This window comes from Marmota monax, unplaced genomic scaffold, assembly GCF_021218885.2.
Source record: "Marmota monax isolate L192 unplaced genomic scaffold, Marmota_monax_Labrador192_F-V1.1 WCK01_AAM20220418_F8-fsc00065, whole genome shotgun sequence".
Lineage (NCBI taxonomy): Eukaryota > Metazoa > Chordata > Mammalia > Rodentia > Sciuridae > Marmota > Marmota monax.
The window spans coordinates 8615743-8634650 of NW_026694038.1; the positions used below are offsets into that span (position 1 = coordinate 8615743).

Consider the following 18908-nt stretch of genomic DNA (forward strand, 5'->3'; position numbering starts at 1 on the left):
CCAAAAACCCCCACGTTTATATCTCCAGCCAGGATTTTCCCCCAGACTCAGACTTATCTAACTGCCTCCTTGACAGTTCCACTTAGCTGCCTTCACTCATTTGTGCTGCTACAAAAAAATAAATTAGTGACTGGGCAATTATAAATTTAAAATATTACTTTCTCATAGTTCTGGAGACTGGGAAATCCAAGACAAAGGTACCAACAGATTTGGTCTCTGGAGGGATGTCTCTGCTTCCAGGATGGTGCCTTACTGCTGCATCCTCTGGAGGAAAGGAATTTTATATTCCCACATGGTAGAAATGACACAATGTTATGTCCCCATGTGGCACATGAGATAGAAGGGCAAAACGGGGTGAAGAGCTCCATTATTCCTTTTCTGTAACATCACTAATCCATTTGAGAACAGAACTCTGATGACCTAATCAGTTTCTAAATGCTCTACCTCTTAATACCATCACATTGGTGGTTAAGTTTCAACATATGAATTTTGGAGGGACCCATACATTTAAACCATTGTAGATATCTAATAGAAATTTCCAACCTACCATGCCCATCCCTGTTCACCTAGTCCTAAACTACCTGCCACCAAATTGCTCCTCCAGTCTTCCTCACCTCAGGTAGGGTGAGCTTAGATGACCAGGTCAAAAACTTTGGAGTCACTGAGCACTTGCTTCGCACGTGAGAGACCCTGGGTTCGATCCTCAGCATCACATAAAAATAAATAAACAAAATAAAGATATTGTGTCCATGTATAACTAAAAAAATATTAAAAAAAAACTTTGGAGTCATTCTTACTCTTTCACAACTGACATCCAATTACTTAGCAAGTGCTATAGAAGTTTCTTTGAAATTATATCCTGAATCTGACAACTTCTCACCACTTCCACTGCTAACACTTTTATCTGAGCCACCATTATTTCTCACCAGCATTATTTTAATAGCCTTCTAACTTATCTTCCTGCCTGGCCCCTTCAGCTGCCTACAGCCTATTCTCAATATAGCCCACAGAGAACCTTTTCAAAACCTATGCAAGATCATATGACTCCTCTGCTCCACAATCTCCAGTGGTCCTCAACCCACACAGAATAAGAACCAGTGTACCTCAAGGTACCCTGCAAGGCCACACATGACCTAGGCCCCACCACCTCTCTAACTCTTTCTCTTATGTCAATTGCCTTGCTTTCTGTGTTCTAACTATACTGGCCTTCTTGAAGCCACGGATCCTGTGTTTTGGAAGCAAAAAGGATAGGTGCTTGGTGTACCTGAAGCCTCTGCCATACAAATTCAAATTTTGAGTTGACATATTTTATGCATTTCATAGTAACATTTTCAGTGTATTATATTCTTATGATGATTTAAAGCATGTCTAAATTCTTTTAGATTCTTTTCATCGAGAGTCTAGTTCTTTTATTTTAAATGTAGGTAGGCCTTTATCACTGCCTTGACAAATGAAATGCTGCAGAAGTGATGCTACATGACTTCGGAGACTACATTAGAAAGGACATTCAGCATGTGCTATTTCCTGTGCATGCTGGCTCTCTAGGACTACACACCAAGTCAGAAGGAAATGGATTAGAACATATGGAGAGAACATGTGACCAAATATTCTCCATAGAACTTAGGCTCTGGGCTTGGGTTTTTCCTTTTGGATCATATACTAAATAGGAATTAGCTATGTTTTTATTGCCACTCCAAGTGCTGAAGGGAAGAGGGTTGTATAAACAGTGGAAGTGTGTTATTTGAAAAAATATAATTAACTTGCAGATCCTGAAGAGCATGGTGATGACAACCTCCTAATTTATTATCTGTAACTCACTTCAAAATCATTTCTCGCTCACTGTGTCACGGACACTACTTTAAGGACAATTATATCTAAATCTCAAAATAACTTCCTCTATCCTGATGATGTATATATTTATGTATGTAGTAACTCTGATCTACAACCAACATCCAACTATCTACTTCACATTACCACTTGGATTCCACAATCAGTTCAATGGCCATTTCCCAGATTGAACTCAAGATTTGCTCAACTCCAGACCTAGTTGTCCACCAGGTCTGCCAATTTCAGAGAATGGCAATACCTACACAAGCACGTGTTGTTTAGGTCAGAAACCTGTCTCTTTTGTTCACTGCTATAACCCTTATGTCTAACATATAGCAGGTAATTAGTATTTGTGGATTGAATATTGAATACTTTAATGGAAAAAGCCATTAAATCAGAACTTTGTCTTCTTCAAACATCAGTGAAATGGATTATGGTTTATCTGAAACACAGGCAAATCTTTAATACATCAAAAACTCAGGCTTTTTCCACCATGCCAAAGCTACCACTATTTACTCAAACAGTTGGAATGCCTTCTAAAATTCTCATCATTACTGTGCATCAACATGTAGTTAAATGAATGAATTGATTATAATTTTCTCTGCTCTACCAAATTTCTACTTCTCATACTGCGTCTCATGAATGTGTGTCACTGCTGGAAAATGAGCACTCACTGTGTATTCAGGGCATTTAACAGCAAATTTGAGTGAAATGTTGCTATCTTGATAGGAAAGATTTCTTTTGAGTTCTACTAAGCATTTTTGAAAGCAAATTGTGTCAGCAGACTGAAATTACATGCAAAATTATCTAAAGTATTCATATAGGATAGGCAGTCACATTTTGTAGTAGAGACTTTAAAAATGTAGGAGATGAAGCTGAATAATATCAACTTTTGTTCTAACTACTTCCAATCCATCTCTGTCCATGGCTAAAGACATACAGTGCAAACAATTATGGTATATAACAATGTGAGACTTCAGGTAGCAATAGAGGATCCTCTTAGAGATTTGAGTACACACACGGGGCAGTACTTTATCTACTCTATTTGAGGCTGAGTACTTAATGTGATAAGGAATGTATTATTACTGGGTTTAGTCCATAACTTTAGTTTTCTTTGCATAGCACAAGTAGAATGGTGATTACTTTGTAGAGATGAAGTAGGTTTCTTACTGAGTTTTCCATGCTCCAGAAAATATTAATTACATTAATTAGTTGTTGGTTAACAGAATCTGTTGGAGGTATACTAATTGTTCAGCAACCTTAAGGGCAAACAATGTGAGTCCTCAGTCACCTGCTCTCTGATCTGATTATTCTCAGCTATACTTCTGCCTATCCCATAGGACCCTGAAAAATAAATAATAAATAATAAAATCTGCATGCAGATTAAAGTCCAGTGGATAGCCCCTCAATTCTAAAAAAATATATATATATATATATATATTATGACCAACTGAGTAACTCCAAGGTTTTAAGCAAGAAATAATTTCTCTAGGCATAGCATTCATTTCTAGGTGACAAGTATATATATCATGATAATAGCTAACATTTATTGATCTTTACTGTGTACCAGGTATCTGACTTAGATTTCAACCTTGGTCCAATTAACATTTTAGACCAAATAACTCTGTTATGGATTGTATGTTTCAGTATATTTAGTAGCATTCTTGGCCTCTATCCTCCCTCACCCCACACTCAGAAGGGACAATCAAAAATGTTTCCAGAAATTGCTAAATGTTCCCTGGAAGGCAAAACCGTACCCACTTGAGAACTACTGCCTTAGATTTATCAATTTATTTCATTTTGAGAACAACTATGAGGTAAATCCTATTCTTCAATGTACAGGTATATAAGCTTTGCATCACTATAACAAAATACCCAAAATAATCAATTTTTTAAAAAAGGAAAGGTTTATTTGGGCTTACAATTTTGGATTTTTCATTCCATTGGCAATTGACCCTTAATTTTGGGACTGTGGCCAGACAGTACATCATTCGAGCATGGGGCCACAGAACTGAGCTGCTTATGTCATAGCAGCCAGGAAGTCAGAGGTTAGAGTCCTTCTATTTCATTCAAGGGCACATCCTTAGTGATCTAAGTTTCTCCCATAATGCCCCTCCTTTTTCTCCCCATATTTTTTATTGCTCCTAATTATACATAGTGTTGTTACATATTCATATGTACACACAATATAACTATAATTTAGCCAATGGCATTTCCAGTGTTCTCCCACCCCTATTCTACTTGTCTCACTTCAATTTTCATGAGACCCCCGCCCCTTTCTTTTCCTTTTTCCTCATTCACATAAGAGAAAACACATGACTCTTGACTTTTTCTTGGTTCTGGGGACTGAACCCAGGGGTGCTTTACCACTGACATCTCCAGTCCTTTTTTTGTGAGACAAGGTTTTGCTAAGTTGCTTAGGACCTTGCTAAGGTGCTGAGGAAGACCTCGAACTTGCAATCCTCTTGCCAAAGGCTCCCAAGTAACTGGGATTACAGGTGTGGGCCACTGCACGCAGCACAACCCATGACTAATAAGTTTGGCTTACTTCATCTAACATAATGTTCTCAAGTGCCATCCATTTTCTTGAAAATTACATTACATTTCATTCTTCTTTATGGATGAATAAAATTCCATTGTTTACATATACCATTTTTTTCTTGATCCATTCATCCACTGACAGACTGTTGGCTGTTTCCAGAGATTGGCTATTGTGAATTGTGCTGCTATAAACATGGATATGTATGTATCACTATAGTATGCTTTCTTTTTTGATGTTTTGTGGAGCTAAGGGTTGAACCCAAGGTCTAGCACATGCTAGGCAAAGTGCTTTACTACTGAGCTACATCCCCAGTTCTTATGACTTTAACTCTTTTAGGATAAATACCGAGGAGTGGTATGGGGGGGTTGGGGGTTATAAGGTGGTTCAATTCCTAGTCTTTTGAGGAAACTCCATATTGATTTCCATAGTGGTTTTACTAATTTACAATCCCACCAAGGGTGTAAAGGTGTTCATTTTTCTCCATATTCTCACCAGCATTTCTTATTGTTTAAATTCTTATTTTGTAGCTGTAGATAGACAGAATGCCTTTGTTTATTTTTATGTGGTGCTAAAGATCGAACCCAATGCCTCACCTGTGCTAGGCAAGCGTTCTGCCACTGAGCTATAAGCCCAACCTTTGTTTGTATTCTTGATAGCAGCCATTCTAACTGGAGTGATACGAAATTTTTTTGGCAGGAACGGTACCAGCGATTGAATTCAGGGGCACTTGACCACTGAGCTATATCCCCAGCCCTACTTTGTATTTTACTTAGAGACAGTGTTTCTCTGAGTTGCTTGGCACCTCAATTTTGTGAGGCTGACTTTGAACTTGCATTTCTCCTGCCTCAGCCTCCCAAGCTACTGGGATTACAGGCGTATGCCCCGATATAAAAGTTTGAGTAATTTTGATTTGAATTTCACTAACTTCCAAAGATGTTGAACATTTTTTCATGTGTTTTTTGGCCATTTGCATTTGAGAATTGTCTTTTACCCCAACGTGTTTTTGGCACCTTTGCTAAAGATCAGATGACTGTTAAATCTCTGAGTCTTCTATTCTGTCCCATTGGTCTCTGTTTTCATGCCAATAGAATGTAGTTTTTGTTATCATAGTTGTATAGTATAATTTGAACTATGATGATATTATAGTATAATGATGCTTCTAACGTTATTTTGGCTTAAAATTGCTTTGGCTATTCTGGGTATTTTATGCCTTTTGGGGGGCAAGGGGTAGGAGGGGGATCTTTTATTCTTCTAAATAAATTTTAAGGCTGTGTTTTCTTAACATTGTAAAGAATGTCACTGGTATTTTGATGGGAATTGCATTGAATCTATATATTTTGTACTCTACCCTTTAAAGCCAACCCCCCAATAGTGTCACAGGCTGTGACCAAGTCTTAAACACATGAGCCTTGGGGGAATACTTATCCAAATCAAAACAGGTGAGAATACTGAGGCACAGACAAGGTAAATAACTTGTCTAAGGCCACATAGGCAGTAGTGATATAGCTGTATTTGATCCAAGATAGTCTGACTCCAGAGCTAACTTCTGTCCTGACTTGATTCCTTTGTCATTTAAGGTTTAATGAGATGAGGCTTGATGGATCAGAATCCTTTCTAGAACTTGAAAAAGATTGCTCATCTGTGAGGACTGCTCCAGGGTTTGAAAATGATTTGAAGTAAGAAAACATCTATTTTCTAATGCCTAAATCACTTTTAGACCTAGGCAGAGTAGATACTGAGAATTTATGTGCCTTAACAAAAATATCTGCCTTAACAGAAACATCTGACCCACCAGTCAACATAATTCTCATCATTAGATTTCTCCCTGTAATTGGAGATTCACATCTTCCAATTAAAGATTTCCATTTGCAGATGACCCTTGTTAAAATGCTGATATCCATTTTAAGCTCTATTAGTCATAATTTAAATAAATTAACTGAATTAGTGAGTCACCTAGTAAGTCATCAGAAAGTAAATTAAGCCAAACAGCAAAGTTCTGATGGTCTAATCAGAGCAAGGAAAATGTAGTTACAGGGTATTGTGAAGGGAAGCCACACCTGGGGCTGGCATCGTGGGAGGGGTGGTATAGGAAAGAAAATACTTTGGGCAGGAAACAGGCAATCAGTAATGAAACCGTAAAATGACAGTCACTTTGGGGAAATTTTGCCTCCTTTCTGTCCATATCCCCAGTTTTCTATTGATACTCTCCCCCACTCAGAGTTTTTTCTCAAAATTCAGATAAGCCCATGACAGGCTTCACAGCAAACATGTGTCTGCATAGCAAAATATGAGGGACAAGAACTGTCCCAGTGGCACTGTTCTTCCTTGAGTCGGCTATAAACATCACTGCAAAGTAGCATGAGATACAAGTGTCAACATGGGGGAAACCTAAACCTGAAGCCCCACTACATATGGTTCTGGTTCCTAACATTACCATTTTCTGTGGAAGAAAGACTCTGAGTGAGGATGCTCTTATCCACTAGTTGTGGATGCCACTCTTCAGCTGAAAAGTATTCCCTTGCTACATTACATAGGGAGGCAAAAAGGAATTCCATTCCTTTTCTTGCTATTCATTACCTCTAAGTGGATACAAAACTGCTTCTTTCTTTTAACCAGAGTCTGTCAGATAAGCACTACATAAAAAGGCTTCTATCAAGGAACACCCACTACGAGAATTTTTCTTCCAAAAAGAAACGAAGGAATAAAATACCACTGAAATTTAAACTAGACTCTATAATTGAGCAGTTTAAATCAGCTTAAAACAATTTTCAAGCATTCAAATGCTAAGAGAAAACTTCTTCAAAAACATGAACAGATAAGAAAATCAGAACCAAGGGTCACAACTGATAAAACGTGAAAAAAAAAAAAAAATACTGTGGAACTCTTAAAAACCAATGATTAAAAAGGAAGAAGAAAACCATATGCTGATAAAAAGCTAGGTTGGGTGGTTAATTAAAAAGAGTGACCAGATAAACAGTATACAAGTAGAGTGAAGATACTTAGTAGGCTTGAGGATGGAAAACTGGTCTACATCTGATCACACTACCTTGACGTTGAGAGTATCATTGTGAAAAGAGAATACAAGCATGGATTTTTAAAAAGAACTTGTATTTATTTTATTTTGCAACTATGATCTTTTAAAACAGTGGCCTTAGGAAATCTGCTTTGGCAAGCAACTGCAGAGGCTCCTGTGGAGAGGAAGTGAAAAGACTGGGCATATAAACAAGGGCTGCTGGCACATTCAAAACGCAGGGGATAGTTCACAGAGCAAAACGTAGTCCTAAGTAAATGGGTTTCAGGCAATTTCAGTGTTAAGATAACATCATTAAGAGTAGAACAGATTGTGCTCAAACCCTGCTGTTTATAATTAACACGTTGCTTCCAAATACTCCAGGGTCCCTGGTAAATAGTCTTCTGCTCATATTCACCCAGACCAATCAGAATATTTTCATCAGATTCCATGCTGGGCCAGCACCTGTTTGGACAAATCCAATAGAGCCAAAGAACTCCTTTCCCTGGCCAGCTAAGTAGTTGGATGAACACAGCTTGGCTTAGTCATTGTCACAGTGTCCATATGGCTTTGAAGCTTGTTTTCACAAGAAATCATACAAGTATTTTATTATGTCAAAGTTCACCGTCCTATAAACAAAAACAGATAACATGTCAGCATTCTTACCTCTGGATTGCTCAGCTTTGCATGATTCTGGGAAGCACATGCAAAATAATTCACACCTAACACTAAATAATCTTATAGTGCTATCAAATGTATCATGCTATCCTTGACACTAGCTTTTCAAAAATGATGCTAAGAACACATTTCATTAAAAACTTGTTTTCTTATTTTTCCATAAAGTTTACTTTTCTAAAAAAAAATGAAAGAAAAAAGAAAAGAAACAAAGTTAGAGCTAATCAACATTCTGTATTTCAATTACACTACAGAAAGTTTAGATTTCATTTGAAAGCTATTTGCTTTTTGTCTAATAATCAGAATAAAGTAATTAGAGATGCAAAAGTATTTAAATCTTCTTTGCTTCTGAACATTGTTTATCTTCCAAACACCTGTTCTATCATTACATAAACGCAGAGCTCATCTGTCCTCATTTGTAGTTTTCATTCTTTTCAGTCTTTTAGCAGTGGTTGACCTGTAATCGTATTGTAACTAAATCTGTATGATCCAAGAATACGATTCAACAGACGATGTGGATGTATATTTTTATACTCTGATGGCAGGCAGAATAAAATAGCAGAGAGAGAGAGACATATAATTATTTTCCTTTCTTCAAACTCATTTTTCACTATAAATATTCAGACTGGAGGTTTATTATTTGAATAAATGGTCAAAATAATTAGATATAATGATCTAGCAATAAGTATAAAATTAAAGCCTTAAATATTCAATTCTGCAAAAATAATCATCCATGCAAGAACAGCCTTTTCAAGATTCAGTAATTGCATGCTCTTATTTATTAGACCATCACCAATTAATGTTTTTGCCTATCATTTTGTAATACACTTTCTAAAAAAGTTTCTAAGCTAATGACTGACATATCAAATAATTTTTTTAAAAAATTGGACAGGGAACTACAGATACTGCTTATGAAATACATTTAAAAATAGCTCAAATGAGATTGTATGGCTGCTGTGATACCTAATATTGGACTAAAAATTAATTGTTCCAGTGTAACAGTACCTCTCTGAAGAATACCAAACCTTTCCAAATGGCATAAAAATGCTGCCAAAATAATCCTGCTATCATTAATAGTGATAAGACAACTAAAAATAGTTAAATAAAAAAAAACTTTTTGTCTCATGCAGAAAGACACAAAAGGTATGGTTATTAAATCATAATACTATTGTATTTTTGTGTGTTTTCTTTCATCCAACTTTTATTAAACTCCTAAATTTACAGGCAATAAAGTACCTACAAAAATAATTTTTATAAACATTATTTCTAAATAGCTTTAGTTGAAAAGATCTTTTTTAAAGAGGATTAAGAAAGGAAACAAATATAGTAGATTACTTTTAATTACTGACAAAGAAGGGAAGTGGCATTTGTATCTCTCTCCAGGCACATTGCCATCAATAAGTTTAGGTATTTAGGTGATAAACCTAAAGCAACAAAGTAAAATGGACTTAATGTTGTTTATTGGTGACTTTTTTTTTTTTTTTGACTTGGGTGGAAAACAAGTTCACAAAAGCTAAGATGAAACAACTAAATTCCAACAGTAGTGGAACCTCTAAATTTTACAATTCAATAGAATATTACATATACAAAATAATCAATATGAAGCCATGCATATCACAGATGCAAAAGTATTTAAATATAATATTAAGGTGAAAAGGAGAACAAAGAATTGAAACTATGTTGTGATAGCTATAGAGAAATGTTTGTCCAATGGGCTGGACCGTACTAGAAGAGGGCATAAACAAATGAAAATACTCCAAAATTCATTTATGATAGGATTCCTTAATTTTTTTAGTAATCTATTTGTGTTACTATAGCATAATTTATGCAATACAGTTTTCTTTAATAAAAGGACTGATTTTAAACTGTAAGAAACTTAAATGTATTTATTTATAAAAACTTTATTACATTCTATTTCTTTGCTTTGTTACTGTGAAGTTCTCAAGTTGCTTTGTTACTATGAAGTCCTCAAATTGAACAGTATAATTTTTAGACTAGTAAACAACTAAATGAATCAGGAAGCAAATATGTAAGATTGTTCTTTTATAACAACACTCTCCATCATTCCTGCTGCCCTCAATATAAACAAGTGACTTGCCAACTGATAACCACATACATATACTTTTCTAAAAAAAATCAGAATCTGATAGGAAAAACACAAGGCAGCATCAAAAATTACCACACATAACAAAGATAACTTTGTGCTAATCCACTTTAAATCTTTTTAAAAACTTTTTAAAAAGTTTTAGCTTATTAAAAAGTGTATACATTTGCATTTACTTTCTCTGGTTTTTCTTGCGTTCAGATGTGTATTAGATTCATATAAATACCATTTTAAGATTTTGGATTACAACATAGTACAGGATATTCCATCTCCAATGGAACACAAATCAACTGTTATTTAAAGTAAGCAGCTAGAAAGAAATAGGATAAACACAAAAAAGTTAGTGGCAATTTATGAGGAGAAATTCTTAAATCAGAATTTGGAGTGATAAGTTCATTATATAAAATACATTTAAGAATTTAATTTTGTCTATATCTTTTTATTTCATTTGTTCAATTATTTTACCCTGTATTGAAATACTTTTTTCCCCATAGGGACACTATTTTATTTCCTTTTTTTAAAAAAAAAAATTTTTTTTTTTAGTTGGAGATGGACACAACTTTTATTTTATTTATTTTAATGAGGATTGAACTCAGTGCCTCATGCATGCTAGGCAAGTGCTCTGCAACTGAACCACAATTGCAGCCCTCCTTTTACATTTATGGGCAATTTGAGTTTAGGTTCTTTTTAAAAAATTTGTTTCTTCTGATGACTTACAATACTACAACATTAAATTGCAACCTTCAGTTATCTTGTTGTGTCTTCCCATTGACTGCAGAGGAAAAACAATTGTAAACTTGTAACTTCCATCCACATTGAGAACATTCCAAGGATAATATTTAATAAGCTTTTCAGTCATCTGTCATCTCCCATATTCTGTTTCCATATCATGTTCATTTTCTGGAATCAGATTCCTACTGCTGCTGTATTCACACTTTCCCATGGTTCACTGGTCAACAAAGTTGTCCATATCCTCTTCAATGAATTATTTCCCCCTTTGGGGGCTTTAAATGAAACTTTGCTCTCCCTGAAGAACTTTCAAACGAAGATTCAATTTTCTATTGTAACCCAAATAGTTCTGTAAAATAGGAATGGTATCCTTGTGCAAAAACCCTTGCTCCTCTCAGATCCAGACCATACCATGCACCACCTACCACCTTGCCATTATTGCTTAGTCAGTGAACAACTAGAATCCAGTTCAGTTTTTCTATCCATCCTGAGACCTGCAGCAGCTTAGCAACTTTATTGCACATTTGTCTTTCTCATCCCCTCTGACTTTTTCTACTCTCATTATTACAGTCAGAAATGTTCTTTCTCTAAAAACAAATTCAGACATTCTACCCCAAACCCCATTTTGTTCCATTTAAGATCTCTGTAACACCTTAGGAAAATCAGGTCACAAACTCCTTCACTTTTCCTGACCTCTAAATACTGAATGTGTGCCAGTCATTGAACTATCAGCCCCTAACTGATTTACTTCCTTCCTGCTCAACTTAGACTCCATACTTCATCACTTCAAGTGTTCACGTGCTAACATCCACTGAACTCACCTGGCAAAACCCCAATACCATGTGATTTCAATTACAATTCTTTGCTGTCCTAGCATCTAGCATATGGAATGCTGTTGGAAAAGATCACAAGTCTCACAGATTGGTGCCACTGTAAATTCAAGGTCAAGAACTTCAACCCTCCCAGCAAGCTACTTTCCTTGTCAGCATTTTCTTCCATTCCCCATGGTGGCTATTTCAAATACTACATATTTCTCTCAAACTGCTACTACTTCTGCCTTTAGTCATAATTTTGCCTCTATGTCAGAGAAAATAGAAGCCATCAGAATAGAACTTCAACATTTGCTACCAAACCTTCAAACTCAGCTCCATCCACACCTACCTTTTCTTCTTGTTAAAATGCAAGAGGATTCCTCTATCTCATTCAGGACTCTTTCAAACTCATGTTCCAAATCACATAGTTAGATAACATTTTAAAGACTTTGTGAATTAAATTAATCTTTTTCTGCTTTGTAACATTAATTCTCTGCCACTATGGTTTGCCCTACCAACATTTAAATATGCTCAAATCTTTAAAAAAAAAAAAAAAAAAAAAGAAGAAGAAGAAGAAAGTCCTAGAATATAGGCTAATGAGGACAGGATATAGCTATACTTGTTGGTGTATCTTCCCAAAGACTAGCACAGTGTTGAGTTTAAAATGGGCAACACTATAAAAGTTAAATGAATTAAGAAATGAAAAAGCATTATATGTACTTGCTGCATTTACTTTTTTCATAAATACTATTTAAATGTACTATAATTTGACTTCTACCACATTAGTGTTCCTGCTAAAGTTACAAATGACTGCTTTATCATTCCATCTTGGCAGCAACTGACTTTTAATTACTAGTCTCTTCCCTTAGGTTTTCCTAGTTTTCTTGTATATACAAACATACACACACACACACACACACACACACACACACACTATATTATCTACTCAAGCTCATATCAGGAAAACTTTCCTTTGTTTTTATCCTTCAGAAGTAGAATTTTCAGTAATTATATAGTCTCTCTTTTTTTTTTTCCTTAAGGCTATGTAAAAAATTACTGACTGATTCCCTTATTTTAGACATTTAGGTTGTATCTTGAGGCCTAAAAATCTGTTTTCTGCCACAGATGTCTGAAAGTAGGCTTACCTACCTCTTCTTTGATACGTACCCTTGATTCTCCATAAAACCTCAATTTGGAATGTGACTATTTCTTTAGTTTCTTCCTGCTGCCCCTCCCCCCAAACAGGCCCACATGATTTCCTTCCATCTGAAGTTTTACTGTTACAGGTAAGTAGAGGAAAACATGCAATAATTATCTATTTAGCACTTATTAAGTTTAAAGCATTGTATTAGGTTTGAGCATAAGGCAGTGAGAGACACAAATACAGTCTATGCTCTGAGTTTCATGGACTTATTTTACAGAAATAAAGATCAATTCTAGTTATTCAATTATTTATTTAATTAAAACAAATGGGACCTTCCTAATTGGGTGTGTCTGGGTTGGGAAAGGAATGGTCATATGTTTCAGAAGGTTTCTTTAAGAAACACATTTAAACTGAAATCTAAAGGTTATGTAGCAGTTAGCCAGATGAAGGAGAGGAGAAGTTGGAAAATGTGCATATGCAAGAATGGGAAGAAGAATGGTGAATATGAAAAACTAAAAAAAGGCAAAGTGGTTAAATTGCAGATACCAAAAGGAGAAAGCATATGTCAGATATGGCAGGCACAAGGGCTATGGCAGGGACAAGGGCCACAGTGTTTGAGTCTTACAGGCTATTTTAAAAATTCTGGTTTTTATTCCAAGAGCTATGTATGGGAAACTACAGAAAATTTTTAAAAAGGAAAACGACATTACATTTTTATAAGATCATTCTGGTTATCATGTCGACAATAAAGTAGATAGAAGATTAATTAGGAAGTTACCAGAGAACAGATGATGATGGCTTTGTCTAGAGTGGCAAAGTACAAATGATAAAAAGTGAATGAATGTGAGATATACAGGAGGAAGAAATGTCAAGATGATTCCCAAGTTTCAGGCCTGTGTAACATGGTGGACTGCAGTGCTGATCACAGGTTAAGGGAGCACTAAAGAATATCTGGATCTTTCTTTTTTTGTTGGTAGTGGAAGCAGAGGTTAGAATTTCTACGTACATGTTTTTTTAATGTATTAATAGACCTGGGAAATATCCAATAAAGGTAAAATATTTTATAAAAGAGGTCTAGCCTTTAATAATAGGGGAGTTACTAATATATAGGTGGTTGAAGTCATGGGTGTTGCTAAAATTGCCTAGGGAAAGAGTACTATATGAGAAAAGTGCTCAGGCTCAAGCTTCAAGGAACAGTTCTATTTAAAGGTCACGTGGAGCGGGTAAACTGGCAAATAGACGAATCTTAGGAAAAACAGTAAAAGAATAAAGAGGAAAACACAATACTGTGGAATTGTGAAACATAAGAGAAGAGAGCTTTATTAAAAAGAGTGGTCAACAGTGTTAGGTGCTACTGCAAGTAAAAACAGCCTGAGGATGAACAGAGGTTCTGGAGAAATGGGGCATATGGAATTCTGAGCACGGGTGGAAAAATTCATGTTAGAGAGAAAAAAGGAAAGAGAAGCGGGAAGGTGGGGCATCTCACTAGTAATTCACGGAATTCTCAACTAAAGGTTTCAATTTTTTTTTCTTTATTAAACAGTGGAGGCTGAATAGAGTAAATACAGATGTTAGGACTTCTCATTTGAAGAGTCAAGAATCTTATAGCAGAAAAGAAGTCTGTGAACCACATGCTTTATTCTTCAATACATAAGCTGAAATAGCTGGGAGGTTGGTAGAAGATAATCACAACGACAATAATGCACTAGAAACAGAAAGTCTTAAAGTAGTTGAAGTCTTAAAGTAGTTGAAGGCAGTAACATTCTGGAAGTGGCAACAAGAAGGAAGAATGTCACTGAAGTAACTTTCAAGCTTGAAGGACTGGGGTTTGGGAAAATAAAGAGCAGCCAGCCACAAGGGATAATTCAAGGGGAAGTAGTATCCTCAGGAAAGAATCAGGTTTTAGTTAAGGCAATAAGGAAGAAAATAAGAAAAGGTAAGGATATGGAAGACAGGAAAAGAATGGGAGGCTAAATCAGCAGGAAAATGCAAAATGTTATGAGGATGTGAGAGTGAAAGAGGGTAGATGTGGAATGAAGGAGGTGCTTACACTTTGGATATTGCCCATGGGAAGTTGGGAAAAAAAAAAAGAAAATACAAGTAAGAAAAGAAGTTACAGACTTCCATGGCAAAATAGCAGGCCTATGGTTCCTGCTCCTTCCTGAGGTGGCAAACGAAAAGTGCAAATCTCTGGATGTGGTTTAAAATCACTGTGATGCTATGATTAAATAACATATATTCAGTTTGTTTCAAGTATATTCTCTATGATAAGGACCCACAAACCTTTTCTCTGAAATAAAGCTGTGCTATTCCAAAGTTATGTCTTTAGTAGAAGCTCTTAGATATAGAGATTTCAATAACATCCAAAAGAAATTTCTGCTTAATCTTCTCTGTAAAAGTCTTCTCAGAACACTAAAGTCCTTACTTCATGTTTTAGGGTTTATATTCCATCAAAATGTGGCAAATAACTATACCACAGAAATATTTTTTTCTTCAGTACTAGAAGTTACACACAGGAGACCTCTATCACTGAGCCACATCTACAGCCCCATTTATTTTTTTATTTTGAGGCAGGGTTTCCCAAGTAGCTGGGATTATAGGCATGCAAGCTGTACTGGCAGTATCACAAAACTTATAATTCAGAAGGGACGTAGCCAACCGGTGGATTTCAGAACCTCAATAGGTTGTAAAATTCACTGGAAGAACTCCACAAATCCAGACCCAGGTCGAGCACTGTTTTTAGGCTTGATAAATAATGACTCAAGCCTACATATTTTAAATTTTGAATACATGTAAATACTTTGATGATTAATTTAAAAGTGACACTGGAATCTAACTATCTATCCAAAAAGATTGGGAACACTGTTCTATGGATTGTCATGTTCAACCTCCTAGTCTACATATACAATACCTCTTCTACTGTAGTCCTGACAGATCATTATCCAACTGTGACCAAGGGATGAAATTACATTTACATAAATGGCCATTACAGTGAGGAAACTCGTTATGTTTTTAGACAACTCTCATTTTCACAAACACTTTCCTCCCTAAACTTCTAATGCTCTAGAATTACTCGGATGACCCATTTTGCAAATGACAGACTTGGAAATGCTTGAGACAATTAACATGTCCTTCCTAAGGCTTTCCTCTTATGCCTCATACTTTAGTCAGGGAGATCCAACAGTTCCTCAATTTACCACTCTCATCCTCGTGTCTCTTCAACATGTACCCATTTGTCAATGCTCCTCTTAAAACTCTAAAGGCAGCCCAACACACCAGATTTGATGTGTCTTTGGCAACAAAGAATTATATCTTTGGAAAAATACACTATATTGTTATTAGTGTTATCTAAGTCAGGAATTTTATAGCTAACAATCCATTAAATCTCACCTTGCTATGACCATTATTCCAGGCTAAGGTCTTCCAGAACCTTGACTTTTGCCATCTAACATATTAGCTACTGCTCCTAAATTTATGTCATTGGTAAGTTTAAAGAGAGCTACCATTCTACAGTAAAGCTTGTTCATTATTGGAACTTAAATGATCTTTTCTTGTTTAAATGACTAATGATATTATATTAGAAAGAACATTAACTTTTATATTTAATATATCATTTATATAATCCAAGATATTTTATATTAATGATCATTCTACTCTTACCTTGCTACAGCTCTGATGAAGTCTAACGAAACTGTGCATTTGTATTTTGGTCCTTCAAGCTGATCATCATGGCTAACCAGGGTTAACAGCTGAAGGGTCACTAGAGAAGTTATCTAAAAACAAAAGAGAATTTTTTTTATGAGAAACTGATTTAATGAGATTACATGATATCACTTTCTAAAACAGTTTATGGTACCTTTGATAAAGACATAAATGAGCCCACAAAAATATCTGCAAAAAATATATGACTACTTTGAAATTTGTACGCACAAACTTGTATATATGTTTAAAATCCTAGTTTTATACCAAGCATTGTTTAAAAAAAAAGTCATAATTTAACCTCTGATTCAAACTAACAGTCACCCCTTAAGGATTCCATTAAACACAGTTTTGCTTCATTAATGACTCAGACATAAATCTTTAAAAGTTACAAATAAGCTACCCACATTCCTTCTCTAAATAATAAGCATTTTATGGAGTTTCTATCTAAATACAGAATATCAAATGTATACTAACTTGGTAATCAATTAAAATGGGGATTTTGGTTTTTTTTCTTCAGAGTTTTGTAGTTGGTTAGAAGAGAGATAAATGCATCCTTCTGACTTAGGCTTAGTCTTACTTTATAACTTGCTACTAATCAGGCAGTCAGGGAAACACTAGAATGATTAATAATGGCAAAAACCAAAGTGTATTTTGATAGGTCAAAATCAAGTATGAAATAACCTCACATTTATAAGTGCTCTGAAACCTAAGAAAATAAGTTAATCCAAGAGCTGAAACTCAGAACAGCCCAATCTTATTTTTGTCTCTTATAAGCCAGCAGAAACAATCAATCAGAAATGACGACAAAATCTGGAGACTTGGTAACGTGTAACTGCTTTAGGACAATATAAAAGAGTTTTATTTATTCAATCATTAGATACTGGGGATTGAATCCAGGGATGCTTTATCACTGAGCTGTATCCCCAATCCTTTTAGTATTTTTTAAATTTATTTTTTAGTTTTAGGTGGTCACAATATCTTTATTTTATTTTTATGCAGTACTGAGGATCAAACCCAGTGCCTCTTGCATTCCAGGCGAGCACTCTATCACTGAGTCACAACCCCAGCCCTCCTTTTAGTATTTTGAGATGTGGTCTGGCTAAGTTGCCCAGATTGGCCTTGAACTTGCAATTCTCTTGCCTTGGTCTCCAGAGTAGCTGGGATTACAGATATACACCACCATGACTGGCAAGAGATAAAAGTTTAAATAACTTTCTGGGAATTCAAATGCTCAATTTGTGACTATTTTTTTCCTTCCTTGCAGTACTGAGGATTAAACCCAGGGCTTCTTACATGATAGGCAAACACTCTACCGCTGAGCCATAATTTGTGTATAATGCTTTGCAGATAATAATATTCTGTGAATAAGAAAAACAATAACAGCAATAGTGCTTTGCTTGGTTTTAAGTAACATATATACATAATCTCATTTAGTCTTCATGAACCTACCAAGGAGATATTATTATACTCATTTTATACAGGACTCTAAGAGATATTACATAACTCTCCCAGATTCTAGAATTAGTGGGTAGTTAAGAAAGAAAAACCTAAAATCCATGCTCTTCCTACTACTATACTACACTTTTATGAATTCCACTACATTTCCTATTATGATTTTAATTTAGTTATTTAGTATTTAGTTAGCTGTCATTATTTATTAACAAATTAAAGGGCAAACAGATGGTAGATATCAGCATTTTACATAGAAAATACTACAGTTAGCAAATATGAAGCAATATTTTAAAAAAATAGTTCGTATTAATATATCAAAATGTGGAGCTCTGCATTAAAAATGTTGGCTTTTATTTCTAATTCAATATCACCCATCAGGTTATACCTTGAAACAGTTTTTAGAAATGCTCTAGGTGTTGAAAAAAGTATGTTTTACAGCTGCTGGGTGCTCTATTCTACACGTCTATTAGATCAAGCTTGTTATTTGTGTTGTTCAAATCTTACATATACTGTTTAAAAAAAAATACTTGATCTATCAAACTGGAGGAGTAAATTCTCTCACTATGATGGGGGGGGGTTCTTTTTCTTCTTGTAATCCTGTTAATTTTGCATTGTAGTTTTGCAACTATGTTATTAAGTGCATAAAGATCTAAAATTACTATACTTGTAGAACAGTGAAACTTTTTCACTATTATATAATCCTTTTCTTCTTCAGTAATGTGTTTGGATTGCAGTGTATACTTCCTCATATTGATATAGTTATATCAGAATTCTTTTCTGTGCTATGCCTATTTTCTATGTTACTACTTATGATTTTACTTTCAAGTTTTATGTTTTCTTAACGGTTTATTTATTGAGGTACTGGGGATTGAATCCAGAGCCTTGTACATGCTAGGCAAGTGTTCTACTAC

At 35.1% G+C, this 18908-nt stretch overlaps 1 protein-coding gene across 2 annotated transcripts in view; it reads right to left on the reverse strand.

The window, feature by feature from the left end:
* The window catches only part of Orc5 (origin recognition complex subunit 5), a 103667-nt gene that overhangs the window by 30932 nt on the left and 53827 nt on the right, over nt 1-18908 (reverse strand). The window contains exons 13-14 of one of the 2 annotated variants that reach the window (XM_046464163.2): nt 16504-16616; nt 7459-8008 (exon numbers count right to left, since the gene is read on the reverse strand). In XM_046464163.2, the coding sequence (XP_046320119.1) occupies nt 7963-8008; nt 16504-16616 (159 nt within the window). In that variant the 3' untranslated portion in view covers nt 7459-7962. Of the gene's footprint in view, nt 1-7458; nt 8009-16503; nt 16617-18908 lie in introns of those variants that run through there. The other variant, XM_058585502.1, reaches the window with a different exon arrangement.